The 15,292-nt window shown below is 31.8% G+C and overlaps 1 protein-coding gene across 1 annotated transcript; it reads left to right on the top strand.

The window, feature by feature from the left end:
• Positions 1–13,459, top strand: LOC137932488 (dopaminechrome tautomerase-like). The gene is made up of 4 exons (XM_068776117.1): positions 1–241; positions 9,161–9,332; positions 11,551–11,732; positions 12,464–13,459. The coding sequence occupies exons 1-4, from the start codon at positions 1–3 to the stop codon at positions 13,396–13,398; spliced, it is 1,530 nt and encodes a 509-aa protein (XP_068632218.1). The 3' UTR covers positions 13,399–13,459.
• Positions 13,460–15,292: the final 1,833 nt, after the last annotated feature.

Genomic DNA, 15,292 nt, shown 5'->3' with positions numbered 1-15,292 from the left:
ATGGCAGTGTCTCATCAATGGTTCATTCAGTGGTCATCACCAACTGTGATCTTCACGGATATTGCCAGACAGTATCAGAAGGTGAACCACGGCTGGAATTATTATGAAGCTAATCGAATTAATCCTTTGGAATCTCAGGCCAGATTCCGCAAAGGTTATCGTGACCAGGGCCAAATATACAATCAGCAGAGAATAATGACCAGAGAAAACTTGGCAAAGCAACGTGCTCTTAATGTCAATGGTAAATATAACTATTTGAATACAATGTTTTGCTTTCACAAGTTTTTTACTAAACTTTTTGGAGTTAAAAAAACATGTCGGATGTACGGTATACATACATACCAATTTAAATTAGTTAGGTAATAATTTTTAATTAGTATTAGCCCTTTACATTCCCAAATATCAAGTATTACAAGTAAACAATCAAAAAATGTTATTTTAATTCCTTAGAAAATTTGTTGTCTAGTTACGTCGTTATCAAGTATTATTTAACTAATTACGCGTACAATTATTACCACACCCATGCTCCGTAATAGATGATCTTAGAAATAAATCAATTACTGCTATAACTATTACGTAACCAATAAATAACCTTAAATAATAATTTAGTTAATTTAAAAAAAAAATTACTCTTGTAAATAAATCAGACTAAAGTATGTAATTAATTTACTGAATTTTAAAAAATCGCAAAACGAAGGTAAGAAATTTAAATATGTCTTGTAAATGAATCTTAATTATTAGCAGCAGTTTAAAATTAAATTAAGTTAATTAAAAAATAGAAAAACTCATTATACTTTTACTACATGCCAGGTAATGTTTGTTTTTCTACATTTAAATTAAGTAGTAACATGAAGTATAATAAAATGAATTTAGCTTAAATCTATAATGTTTGTGTTCTGGTATTTTGCACTCAAATTGTGCTAAGGCGAGGCACTGCGGTATGTCCGACGGTCACGTTATTTCTAACTTATTATTATTCAAATTTAAGCCATAGTTCTTTTGTCTTAGTTCAATATCATAACATATTTTTGCATCCCGCCCATAAATATTAATCAATATATTGTACGTATTATATTGTAAAAGTTATTTTCTTTGGCATGACATATTTATAATAACTGTTTTCTTACACTATACTTATCTTTTATGGGTTTAGCTCATTGATACGATTAGAATAGATTGTAATATGGGCGTTGGATCGTTCGAACCAAGTAATCAAGCTTGCACTGCTTCCCAAGCGGGAATTTCAGACTCCGTGAGTGCGGTATCTGCATTATATTTGGCGCCTTTAACTAATGTATTCCGTCTATAACATCTTTGATCTCCAGGGTTACGAAATATGGGTCCTCGAGTAGGAATAAATATTTGGTTCTGGTAATATTGTTTTTAATGGTTTACACTTTCATTTTTTTTTTAAATAAAGATATTAAAAATTAAACCACAAAAATAAGCATTACTGAAACAATAGACGAAAGTTTAAAAATAATGCATAGAGATCAAAACAAAAAAAAATAATATTTTTCCTACATTCCTACACGACTTCGATTACGGAGTTTTAACGATATAGGCATCGATGTTTGGTCCACGCGTACAACTATTGAGGTACATTAGTGAAAGTGACGTTGAATAAGGCCAGTGATACACTGTGATGATTGCGGTTATTTGATTTGAAATGAGGAAAGAATAGAAAAATTGTCTGTATATTATTAAAAGCTTATTCAGTATTGTGTGTGTTTTTATGACTAAAATCTTTGTAGTTTTCTCAAGTGGGGAAGCTTTTAGAATTCTAGTAATTTTAATTTGATGTTTATAATTATAGAAGATCTCAATTAGATTCTACTTTTGACCAAAATGCATTCCCAGCATTCTTCTCTTGTCATACAAACGTGGCCACTCTGTTTGATAGAAAGTAGAAAATTGATGATAAAATTATAAGTTGTAGTTTTGGTTTATGGTGTCGTAGCTAATAATAACCAAGCATCAGACCTAACATCTTAAATCTCAAGAAATTTTATTTCGAAAGTCTGAAACGCACCATGAACTCATGTTAACAGACATGGTGTACTATTTATAACAAAATAATTGTTCTAGCCGCATCATAATATTTCTTTTTTAATAACTATTCGTTGTGTTTGAACAAGAGAACAAACTGGTAGTATGATTTGAAAGAAGAAGGAGATTACAACGAGCTCCTCTCCAACATCCATGAAATAACTTTGAGGGTAGAGTGGGGAGCACCAGGTCTACACCGAGGCGTTAAGGGACTTATCCACGGTGTTTCTAAAGAGCACACACTCAAATAAATTATGAGTTGCTGTTCACCAAGTGCATTGCTTTAAAAATCCATGCCATGTAATCTTTGATGTTATTTAAGCCAAAAATTTAACGAAAATCGTAACGTTCTTTAAAAGTCTCGTTATTAAAAACGCTTAGTTACGTTTCGAACGGAACGTAACTAATGAGACGTGCTATCGTATATGTCTATAAGAACACTTAATGTCATGTCGCTCAGAATTTATTTCATAGCTACTTAACATTTATGTGTCAAGTGTGCTCTACGATTTTCTGAGTTCATCGTTATATTCATTCATAATAAGTTTATTATCAGACCAAATATCTTTACAATTACATACAAGAATTCGTGAAAAAATTACAGTAGTCATAACTTATATTTCAAATGTATGGTTTTTGGTTCCAAAAAATCTCATCGTGGAACAAAGCTTTAAATGTACCATGTGAATTAAATTGTTTATTGCAGTGTAGCACCAACGCAAAAATGAATCAGCGACTCGTGCGGAAGCTATAAAACGAAATGTGCAAGACTAATAGTATAAATGTAGTATAAATATGGCTATTGTACCATTGGTTATTGCACCTTTTACGTCATTTAACGTATTCCACTCATAGCAAAATATTACGCAACCGTCTTCTGGCTCTTCTTAAAATATTTATTTTAAGTTAAAAAGTCTTTATTTTCTATAATTTAATTTTACTGATAACCATGAAATGACGTCGAAGTTGCATAATCGTAATTATTTTATATGTATTTTTATTGGTTTGGTAAACCCAGTCCGCGTTAAATATTTGACCTACTTGTAATAAAAAAGTCTCTCATTAACATTCAGATAATAACGTGATACGATACCAATTACATATGACTTCCAAATATATATTTTTTTGAAAATGAGAAAGTAAATATTCAATTAACTTGAACGCATGCATTATTTTTGCTCCACTTAATTTGCAACGTGCAAGGTCGACATGCTTTTGTAACCGAAATTCTTGCCATACTCCCAGATAAGGAATTTTATGAAACTGTAAGGCCAGTTTAAATATATATATATGTATAAAGAATAAAAAATATTCTTCTTACTAACATTTTCATTAGGCATGCAATATTAAAAAGTCGAAGCAAGAGCTATAAACTATTAGCTATAACTATATTAAAGCTATTATTGTATAGACATAGATTAAATAAAACCATTAAAAAAATATGAAATTTATAAATCATAAACTAAAAGAATGAAAATGAAAAACTACTATCGTCAAAATTATTTTTTAAACTATTGATTTGAAAAAAGAACAGTAATCTTAATTTCAAATTTGTTAATTGTAATTGAAACAAAAAAAATCTTCACGTAATCTATAAACATACATATCTTCTTTTACATAAATTATAAACTGTTTTACAAGTGAAACTTTTTTTTATACATAAAATTATGTCTGAAAGTCGTAGAAAAATTATATGGAAGAATGTAATTGGGAAATTTACGGTCTATATAATTTGTTGTTATTTGTATTATCTATTATTGTAATTTTCCGCTCTTCTGTAGATGTATCTATCGTGTTATACGACGTGAAATAAACAAGTAACACGACTTTCTATAAAGACCGGTAACTCCTTACGGAAGATGTTTTGTTCTATATATGATCACGTGTGTACTATAAACCTTTTCAAAATGTTATTAAAACACGAATTGCCTGATAAGGTATTTTACCAATTAACAAATATTACAATTATTTATAGTATTATTTATTTATCAATATTTGTGACTTATTTATATAAACGCGTATTTAAAACATTATTTTGTTATTATTATTAAAAAGATTTTCTTAAAATAAAAACTCTTAAACTGTTTCTTTTATAGTAAAAGTTTTTTTTAAATATCGTGTAGTGTTTTATAATTTAATAAAGGACATGTTGAAAAATTAAAAATACGTTTTTAATTTTAAGTTTTTGATAATAATTATAGCCATCGGCGGCAGTCCCCGCCGTTGTCGTTCTAACCCATAGACGCCCACTGCAAGGCTTCTCTAAATACCGCATTTTTAATTACTAAAAATTTAATTGTGGGCAGTGGCAATCCCATATAAATAACGCACAAATGTGAATTATATTAAATAGTATCCCGAGAATAGACCCGCGACCTACGATAGCAAGTCTCAGTCCTCTGTTGTTACCACTGCCCGTGAAAAAACCACATGTGTGTTACTAAAGTAATGTACAGGTTGAGGTTAACATATGTATTAAAATATAATTTTGAAACAAAACATATTATGACAAAAAAAAATTTGATGAGTCACGTGGTAAATTAAATAATGTCTATTTCCACAATTAAACAAGTTTAATAGAAATAAATTACTATTACTATATTTTTTCTGTTTTCTTGGCTAAGAAGAGTAGCTATAAAGCTGGATAAGTGAGAGATCAACGAACTTTTATTTGTTTTTCTCTTATGGAGATTTGTCACAATGCCGAGTCTCTAGCTCATAGAGCTACTGAAAGAATTTGTCTCACTTATATAGGTCTATAAAATACTGAAAATATATACGTTATAAGAAACAAAATAATTGTAAGTATATTCGAATAAGTTCGAGTAAGTTCTCAAAACTATAAAAAAAAACTATTACAGACTATTACACATTTAATACGGTAATTAAATAAGAGTCCTTTAAAATTTGAATGAGCCATAAAATATCAAAATTTAATTGTCGCTTATAGAGGCTTAGGCAAGTAGAAATCTAACTTCAAGTATGAAGAATTACAGTCTCTTACATAGGAGATATGTTTCTAACTTGTAGAGGCTTTAAAAGAACATGTAAAATTACGGAACCTGGCATATACTCACATTAATTCGTTTTCTAGATTATAAGCTTATTTACGAGTTACAAGATTTGACTATGATTGCTTTTAATTGTATTGTGTACGATCGTATTCATCTAGGTAGCCTTTTTCTGAAGAGACCTATAAACTATCTATGTTGTTATTAAAAGAAATATTTAGTAATACAAATAAATTTATAAGTATTATATTCTCAGGAATCTGTTGTTTTGGTGAGGGATTTATTCAACGAAGTCCAATGGTTAAAATCGTACAGGTATAATAATATAACAATGATGAAATCACCACCTAAGGTTACTTCCGATGTATTTGTATAAAAGTTGTAATGTTGATTATACAGCTAATAACATCTGATGCGGTGAATGATTTGCAACTAACGTCTTTAAAAACTTTAAACCTAACCTTCGCAGATTATGGATTTACTTTTAAAATAAATTATTGTTTTCGTACACCGGCCTTTTGTTAAAATTTATCTGATTGCATAAGAAAGACGATCACCTTCTACAGTATAAAACGAAAATTTGGAAAATAAATTATAATATAAGTGAATTATAGCTCATGATTTTCGTAAACATAATTTTGTTTCCGATAAAATTAACACCAGGGCGCACCAAATAACACACGGATAGTTATACATACTGCGCTTACATTTGTAAGACATTTTGTTAATGCCCTCTTATTAAACCTAACACTATAAATAGTATGTCGCGTAATGTCTTTTACCACATTCCGTTTCGTGCCGTCGTTTTTCTTTCACGTGCCGTTAGAAATCATATCCGTACGACGGTTACCATAAATTAAAATGTTATCGTTTCATGAGAACGTAAATTAAACATCTTTATAAAGTAGTTGTCGTACATACGAAACCTGAAACAATCAGTTGCCATTATACTACCGGCCTACACTTGACTTCCTCGGCGCTGTGCTGACTCCAGTGTTATGTGTTATTACATCTTTTGAGAATGTGTGAGTACTAATTTAAGGAAGAAGTAAATTTCATTATTATTAGTGCAGAGTCATCCATTGACGGTAAATCATCAATCGTATCATTTTTTAAACTTGAAATCTGTAATTGAATTTTAGTTCATACGCGCCTTACTGCTAGTATAACTGCTATATAGTGCAATTGTTCGTGGTGGAGAGTATGAGGAAAAATGAAAACGAAGATCTAAGGCCTGGTAACATTTAAATTCTGTGGATAAAAATATTTATTAACGGTAGAGTTTTTCGTTTAGATGTGCAGCAACGTCTGTAAAAATTTAAACAAAAATACTTTCAAATCAAGTTTACCTTTTTTGTACATTCTTTCTAAGTCATACATAGATAAAATATCCTTTTTAAAGAATAATTAGTTGATTTATCATTTATTTAATCTGACTGATAAGAGAACAAGCGTCTACATGTTTTAGTCATGTGTTTTATTCTCACTTTCGTTGTATTGTAGCGAAATAATCACAGTTGTCAAAGTGCTTTTGCTTACCTGTCAATCATTCGGCAATTCACAGTATAATATGCGAAGACTGAAATCTGTAAAAAAAAACAATCTTTTATGTAGGTCTATATAATTTAAACACATGTTATATCTATAACGTAAAATTATATGTAATTTATTGCTATCGTACAAATGTGTTTCTTTTTGTAAATCTGTTTTCGTTGGTAAAACACATGAAAGGCTCGGAGTGGATTTCGAAACTATGCTTATTTAAGTTATGTCTTTATGAGCAATATAAATGACGTAAAACAATTCACAGTACATGAACAACTCTGATATTTTAAAGATAATTTTTGAATAGTTAAATAATTTGTCACATCATGTTTTATACGGCATGTTAGTCTTATCATATGTGGCATTAAATAAATTTATACCTCGATGCAATATTAATTATGAGCCTGGATGATGTAAACGTCTGCTCAGAGAATCAATTGTCATTCAATCCCCGGTACATCTCCGGTAATACAATGGAATGTTTACACAATGAGATTCAATTCAAAAGCAGAAGTAACTTTCAGTCTAGGATAACAGATTACTACTATAATTTGCATTCTCGTTTGATGCGCAGCTAGAATTTTAGTTGTTGTGTAGTAGTTTTACTGTGTTATACTTTCAAATTACCAGACGAAGTGCTTGTTTATTGTTGCTGAATAAAACTATTTGGCTGTTACAACTGTTTCTCAACAAAACTCTGCCGCAGGGTCAGAGGTGCCATCTGACATTGGACCTATATCTCTTTACAGTAATTAAGCTCATGAGCTACCGTCGTTATCATCATTATGTCAGCCGTAAGACGTGCACTGATGGACAAAATCCTCTACCATAGATTTTCAATACACTTGGCTAGAAGCGGTCTGCATCCATTTTGTTTCGAGACGTCATATACTACAGCGAGTATTATTTTTATTGAGTTTCAAATAATTTTCAAAAAATACTTTTATAAATGTCACAGAAACTTTGTATGCCAAGGGTTTCTACATTGTAAATGACTTCAAAGAAAATAACACACCTTGGGAATGAAGTATTCGCCAAGCAATTTAAATGCTAATTAAATATGTAATTCAATCTTTATTCGTTTAAAAAATATATAGTCCATAACTTTCGAAAGTTAAAGCTTTAGTTCCAGTCGTTTCAGAAGAATCAGCCATGTGTCTCAGATTAACAGATTCTTATTCGTGATGGTATAGCAAGTTGGTTAAAAAAATTCTTTGTAAACGAGGACTGCGTGCATTCTGGTTGTAAACTGGGTCGAATCATTGCGATATCAAGTTAAAGTCGTCTGTAACAAAAAGTCGTATCGGGAAGTTAGCCTAACCTGTACAGGTCGCTCCTTCTTACACGAAACACGCGTCATGTTACGTTTGCGGTTGTCACTCTATCGACTAAATAGTTTTTCTCAATATTTACTTATACCCACTTTAATAGCATCATCGACTTTAGAGCTCGTGCTCAAATACATGTATAGTAAAGTTTTAATTTAAAAAAATACTTGTGGTTAGAAAGCAAACTTCATGAAATCTAGTTCATTCGGGTCAATAATAAATTGTCACAGTCTATTTCCCTGAATACCTTGAAAAATGAAGATTTTATAACGTAAGTTGCTAGAAAAATTGCATAACATTTTTACCGTTTAAGCCTAATGTATATATTTAATATTTTTGCCATAATTAAAGATCAGACAATATTTGATAGACGAGGACATCTGTTAACTCGGTTTTTTAAAAATAGCATAACGAAAGGTCGTCAAAATACAAGAGGTTTTTTGCTGGACTACGAAAAGTTTTTCCAAAGGTTCTAAAACCTAAAGATACAAGCTTATGAAAAAGATAATTGCAAAATAATAGTTGCATATGTGGTTATTTAAAAACCATTTTAATCTGTAACATACATTTTAGTTTGTGCAGTGTTTGGTAATACTTTACCTTTAAAATCACTCTGTTTAAAATGAACACTATGCAATTATTTTAAAATGCGTCAAGCGAGTAACTTTTGGCAATACTAAGTCTTCAGGGTCAGATACTAAAAACCTTAATATGTAGCAAAAATATATGAACACTTGGTTATCCAAATTTTAAAAACTATTTATTATTTCTGAAAACATCGATTTTACGATAAAGTACATAGTACATAACTTGACAGCAAACTAGCTATACATTCACCCATTTAAAGCTTTTACACCTATAAACCCATCATTCTGTTCGCATCTTTGAATGTATCTTTTATTATTTCGCTATTTAAAGAGGAAGATGCTGTAACACATTTTGTAACTAATACAACCACCAACAACATTTTAGAAATAAATAAATAAAAAGTTCTTATTTTATATAAATTAACAAAATCCGTCACGTTAGCTCGATTTTACGATAAACTATACTAAATTAACACCTAAGTTTCATCACAGTACAGAAAGGTAAAAATTCCATTATGGTACAACGTATTTTTTAACACATAGTCACAATAGATATGTTACACTTCGTGATTCGATTTTATTGGCTCTTTCTTCTATACATGATTTCGTTATGAATGATAAAACTTTCCAAAATTCACAGACCGGACAAGGTCAGCTGCAGTAACGCTATGGCTAGCCATGATGGGGTTAACGCAGCCGCAGTCCATACCCGCTGATATGGATACTCCGCCATTCAGTACGCTCTACAAGTGGAAGAGCATTGACTTTGAGTTCCCCAGCACGCAACATCGACGGCAGGCTCTTCATTCTGGGTATTTAATAAATAATTAAATTTGATATTAGTCTATATTTTACTGTATTAACCGCTGGGGCTTCAAGGTTCTGGAATAAACACCACAGGTAGAGAGACGACATTGTTAAGGTCGTTGGAAAACTCTGGATACAGGCTGCTTTCAACCGGCTGATTAGTGGACGTTTTACGGTAAGACTTCTTAAAGCGCATGTACGGTTCGTTATTAAACACACGAGGCCAGAGTGGGTTTATGAAAGTCATGACGTAATCTTTAAGCTCATCTCTTAGATCATCTTCATTATTGCAGCCGTAGGACTTCAACTGCTAGAGGTCTATTCCCCGTATATCTTCCCCCGACCACTATCCTGCCTCTTCTGACTAAATTAACAAGATCATCTGTCCACCATTAGTGTGACGGTCTCACCATATGCCATTTCCTAGGAATCCCACGAATTATGATTATATGCCGCAGTTAATCACTAAACTACGACTCAAATTTTTTTTATCAATACTCTAAAATATGATTACTATTCATTGCTATTATTATTATTATGGACTGTCAATATCAGTTTTTCAAACACACGAATATCAAATTACAGTGAAGACAAGACATTTTTTAGAAACATAGGAAACAAATTCAGTAACTTACTGTGTATTCAAAAGTAATGTAATTCTCATTACTCATCGTATATCGTGTATCTCTCAATAAAGTTTTTTAAAAAAGCGGCATTTTAGTCGATAGACGTGCACAGTATTGCGCTGCCCGTATTCATTGGCTTTCCGCAGCTATAACTATGTATGTTGTCGGTCCATTTTGTGAGGATTCACCACCACCGTGTCTAAAGCAAATAAATTAATAAAATTAAAGCTAATCCTCCAAAAAAATCTAACTTTACAAACTGACCAGTCAATGCCAGTATTTATCTTGGATTCCACTAAGTGTCATCATCTATTGAAATAACAGATGTCTAACAGATATTAAAAAAATTATCACGTTATACTAAAAAAGTGAAAGTGCATAAAAAGTTTTTTTTTCTATTAACATTCATTTGCGAAAACAACATCATTGTCTTTGATTACGTGACGACGCAGTAGCATTGGTTATTTAAATGTGCAATGGAAGACGTTACATTACTACATTTCTGCCAAAATATAGATGAACTGTTAGATTTACCTAAACTTCGTAATGTACAAATGTATTTACGCAATTTTTTATGTTCACGCTGTATAGTACAAAACATTTTTGCTAACATATAACAATAATATGAAAAAATACACTAGTTATCGACTAACCCAATATATATTTCACCCGAGCTATACATTTTTTCTGTCTTGTGCAAATGTTGTTTTTCTGTAAGTATTTACATCTTCAACGGGTAGGAGATCTAGACCTTACGAGCTCCTGGGGAACCACGGTTCATTACTTTAAACAACATTGAATTATGAAGAGTAAACATAGGATGTCAATACTTTGATAATGTCTGTAAACTCCTTTTTACGAGCTCCACACATATGCAATGAATTGTATAAATTGATTTTGTTTTCTTAATCTTTACCTACACTAATTACAAATTAATTAATGTTTTGTACTTAACGAGTTCTGTTTAAAGATATGTACCATGTAGGTGGTGGTAATAATATATTTAATAAAGAAAAATTAATCTTGCAACGATTATAAACGCAGTAGGAACAAACACAAACACACGTACGCACGCTCGCACACAAACTCATAAAAACACTCACAAATTCAAGTTAACTTTGTTATAACTTTTTCCTTTTAAATTTATGTTTGAAGTTTTTACAGTTATTAATTTTTTTATTTGTTCATACTTATTTAACAGATATGTTCCTGCCCCACCATTGTTACTTCCACAGTCATTCTGTTTAACGCAGTTAGCAATAATGAACTGTACATATTGTTATGTATATGTTCGTACTAAACAAGATTACTTTTATTTTAAACAGTATTGTCATACATAAAGATAGTATCATTAAACTTTTGTTACGTTTTTAAGTAATAAGTAATACATTAATCATAATATATAATCATATATAATGTAAGGACCCGAGCCGACGATTTCAAGAAAATCCTCGAACTTAGCCAGAGTAAGGAAGCCTATGCTAAGCGTCTTCGAAAGTAAAAACTAAATGTCAAAGGGCTAACACACGACTCGTCATGTTAATGACCAAAAAGGCTCGTATTACTCTTGTATAGAATACCTTAACTTGAATTTCAGGACGTATGTACCCGCTAATGTACTGCCTCTTGGTTTGGAAGTCTGGGGCTCAAGAATATGGGTAACGCTGCCGAGCTGGAGAAAAGGTGTACCGGCAACTCTTGCAACGGTGTCTCGTGATGGAGGTTTTACATCTCCGCTTCTTAAGCCCTACCCAGATTGGAGCTATCATAGAGCCTACAGTAAGTTTTGATTCATAAATTTTAACTTGTAAATTTTTAATTTTTAATTTTATGTTCGGTTTGGATAAATGTGTTAGGATAAATCATCATCCACATTCATCTCTCATCCTAAGGAAGTCCACTGCAGGGAATACGACTGTTCATTAGATTGCCAATAGAACCGGTTAGGAGCGGCCTGCATCCAGCGTATCCAATACACGTGTATAAGATTATCTATTCAACTTGTCGGTGGATGGATATCTTGTGCTGCGCTTGTTGTTCTGTCGCGTGCATTTCGTATATGTTAATGGTGTGGAGATTCCCCAGCCATCTTCTGCTCTGTGCGCTTCGTGACCTATCCACTGTCACTGCAACTTGCCATTCTGCTGCATTTATCGATTATTTTCGTTTATTTACGGATCTTCTCTCAATCCTAATTCTTTATCGAAGAAATATCGCAAACATAACCCTCTCCACGCTTTGATAAATGACTGTGAGCTTGCCGGTATGACTCAGAGTGAGAGACCACGTTAACCGTGGCCTAGTTTATTTTGAAAATACTTAAAGTTTAAACTATTACGAAATTGTTCTTCTTATTTTTTTTTTTTAATAACATACTTGTGCGTTGATAAACTTTAAGATTAATTGAGGAAATTCAATAAACCCTGATAGTTAAGTGTAACGGTGAGAGAGAGATTTGGGAACATTTAGATTTCAATTAAAAGTAATGTATTGTTCGTTTCTCATTACAGGCGACGAGAATAACTGTTCTGGCTTAACTTCAGTATTCCGTGTGAATGCGGATCAATGTGGCAGACTTTGGGTATTGGACTCCGGACAAATTGATTCCCAAGACAACCCAAAACAAATATGTCCGCCAACAATAATTGTCTTTGATCTCTTAACCGATTCAATGATTGCTAGATATCCTATTCCGGATAAATACGTTCTGCAAGATTCTTTATTCTCTAACATAATTGTCGATAGTAGATCAGAAAATTGTTCAGATCTACATCTGTATATAGCTGACACTTGGCGATTTGGTCTTTTAGTTTTTAGAGAACGTGACAATGAATTCTGGAGGTTTTCTCATCATTTATTCTATCCTGATCCATTGGCTTCAAATTACACTCTACACGGCCTCAACTTCCAATGGTCCGATGGTATTTTTGGACTAGCGCTAACCCCTATTGATTATTTGGAAGAGCGAATACTGTATTTTCATCCCATGTCAAGTTACAGAGAATTTTCCGTATCTACGGAAGTTTTACGCGACCCATCCCGAGTCAACGACAGCGCGACTGCATTCAGCCTTGTTGGCGAAAGCAGAGGTTTATTTGGACAGTCCTCGGCTTCCGCAATAGACAGACGCGGGGTTATGTTCTACGGTTTAGTTACGAGAGATAGTGTTGGTTGCTGGGATACTAAGAAACCGTATCATAAAAAAACTACGGGAATTGTTGCTATGAACACCGATACAATTGTATTCCCGAACGATATAAAAATCGATCAGGAGAAACGACAAAGTGTTTGGGTGATATCGAACAAATTACCAATGTTTCAAGACGAAAGCCTGACCGACGACGACTACAACTACCGTATTATGTTCGTTGATACCATTGAAGCCGTGCAAAGCACAATTTGTGATCCTCTACTAAAATTATCGTATCCATCCACAGTCGTGTAACGCCTTCTGTTGCCATAATATTATAAATTACGCTATGAATCTCTTTAAAGTATTTTTTTAATAAATGTTTTGTACCCTAGATTTAGAGTTGTAATTTATTTTAACCTTCTTACATTTAAACATAATAAAATTATAAACCGTAAGAATTTTAGTACTAATCTGTTTTAATTGCTTTAACCATGAAGAAAAAGATATCTTACTATTTTATTATTATTATTATTTAAAAAGCAATTTAAGAAAAAGCATCGCTTAATTTTAAACAAAAGCGCCTGATGAATTATCTGTAGCAAATTTAATATTATGTCGATTAGTCGGAAATATTATACATTCACGTATTAAAATTATTCTATTGTTATAAAAATAGTAGTGTACTATCTATACAAAATAAACGTGATTATTAGTTTTTATGCACTGTTTTAATAAGACTTGTACCAAATTCATAAAAGTAATTTTAAACGTTGATTTCATTTTTCATTCAAAAGATTTTATCTCAAAATTGTAACAAGGTCAGTTTTGTTTTAGTTCCAGCATTTTTTTTAATTTCCTATTGTTTTACTATCTCTTCTGATTTAAATACTTATAACAATTATGGTAGCACATCTCATTACACAATAATAATTTGATTGAATGGCTCTATTGAATGTCCATTTTTTCTCTAGACAATTCTTATTGATGGAGATAGGTATGCATAGAAGGTTAAAATTAAAATCGTTTTACTCTGCCAAGTAAAAACTATATAATTCTTCTGTCCTCTCCTACCTTACGAAAAAAAAAACTTTAACGAAGACCGAATTTAACTTTGCTATAATTTTTAATCAGGAACTCTTAACTATTGAAATATGCTCTATTAACAGCTTTATACAAATACAATATAAATATGTATCAAGGTACACTAACATTTTACGAAAAAGTAAATCGCTACCATAAACCGACAAATGAGGAATTTAGTCGGTTTTGCCAGGTCAACCATTTAGGGGCTTTTAATGGAATAAAATCCTTCACAATCTTGTCCTGCACAAGGTCAAGGATTATTGGTACTTCTCGTGCGAAACTAAAAAAAACAGGATGTGGTCACAGACATCTGCTCTTGAAAAAAAAGCACCAATGACTAGTTCTTGTCTGGTGAATTTTCTCCATGGTTTAGAAAAACGATTAAGTGTTAGCGATCTTGCGAATGTGGATACATTCAGTTTAAAAACATCGCTAACATTATCTAATGCTATTCCCCGGCGCTTTCCTACAAAACCTTAATAACTAAACTGGAATTTCAGTGGGTCGCGAAACAAATATTTGCTGCTGTGATCAAAACAAAATAGTTTCTTTATTTTCTACAAGGAAAACCAAACTGTGAATGTGCATTTTAATATCTTTGTATTAAAATGGAAAAACATATGGATAAGATTATTCACACCGATGACTAGAAATTTAAGTGTTCATATAATATAATGGATTAAAGGCATAAAAATTGTTTGTCATTTAATTATTGCTATGATGATCTACAGATAAGATAACTTAGGAAGTATCACAAATACAAAATAATGACGATGAAATGTTAGATTTTGAATATATTATCACGATCTTAATAGAGATAAACTTAAGGTAAATTAAAACAGTTATTCTATTTCGGCGATGTTAACACCAATGACTCGTAAAAATATGTAACAAAATCAACGTTTTAGATTAAAGTGCTCAATATATTATGGCGATAAAAAATATAACTTGTGTTGATGGAATGTGCCAAGAATCGAATTAACAGAGACTGGCATTGTCGAAGCAATTGCAATTTTGTCAATACCGCCCAAAACTATTGTGTTAGAACTAAAGTCAGAAGCGGCAAGATTATTTTGCAGATTAATGTCTTGTCCCTCAGTGGTTGTGGAATGGGGTTGAAGTG

This window comes from Battus philenor, unplaced genomic scaffold, assembly GCF_028537555.1.
Source record: "Battus philenor isolate CCGP_79_NKW_IND1 unplaced genomic scaffold, ilBatPhil1.0.hap1 SCAF_9, whole genome shotgun sequence".
Taxonomy (NCBI): Eukaryota; Metazoa; Arthropoda; class Insecta; order Lepidoptera; family Papilionidae; genus Battus; species Battus philenor.
Note: the sequence above shows the minus strand (reverse complement) of the source record. Positions and strands in the feature narration are given on the sequence as shown.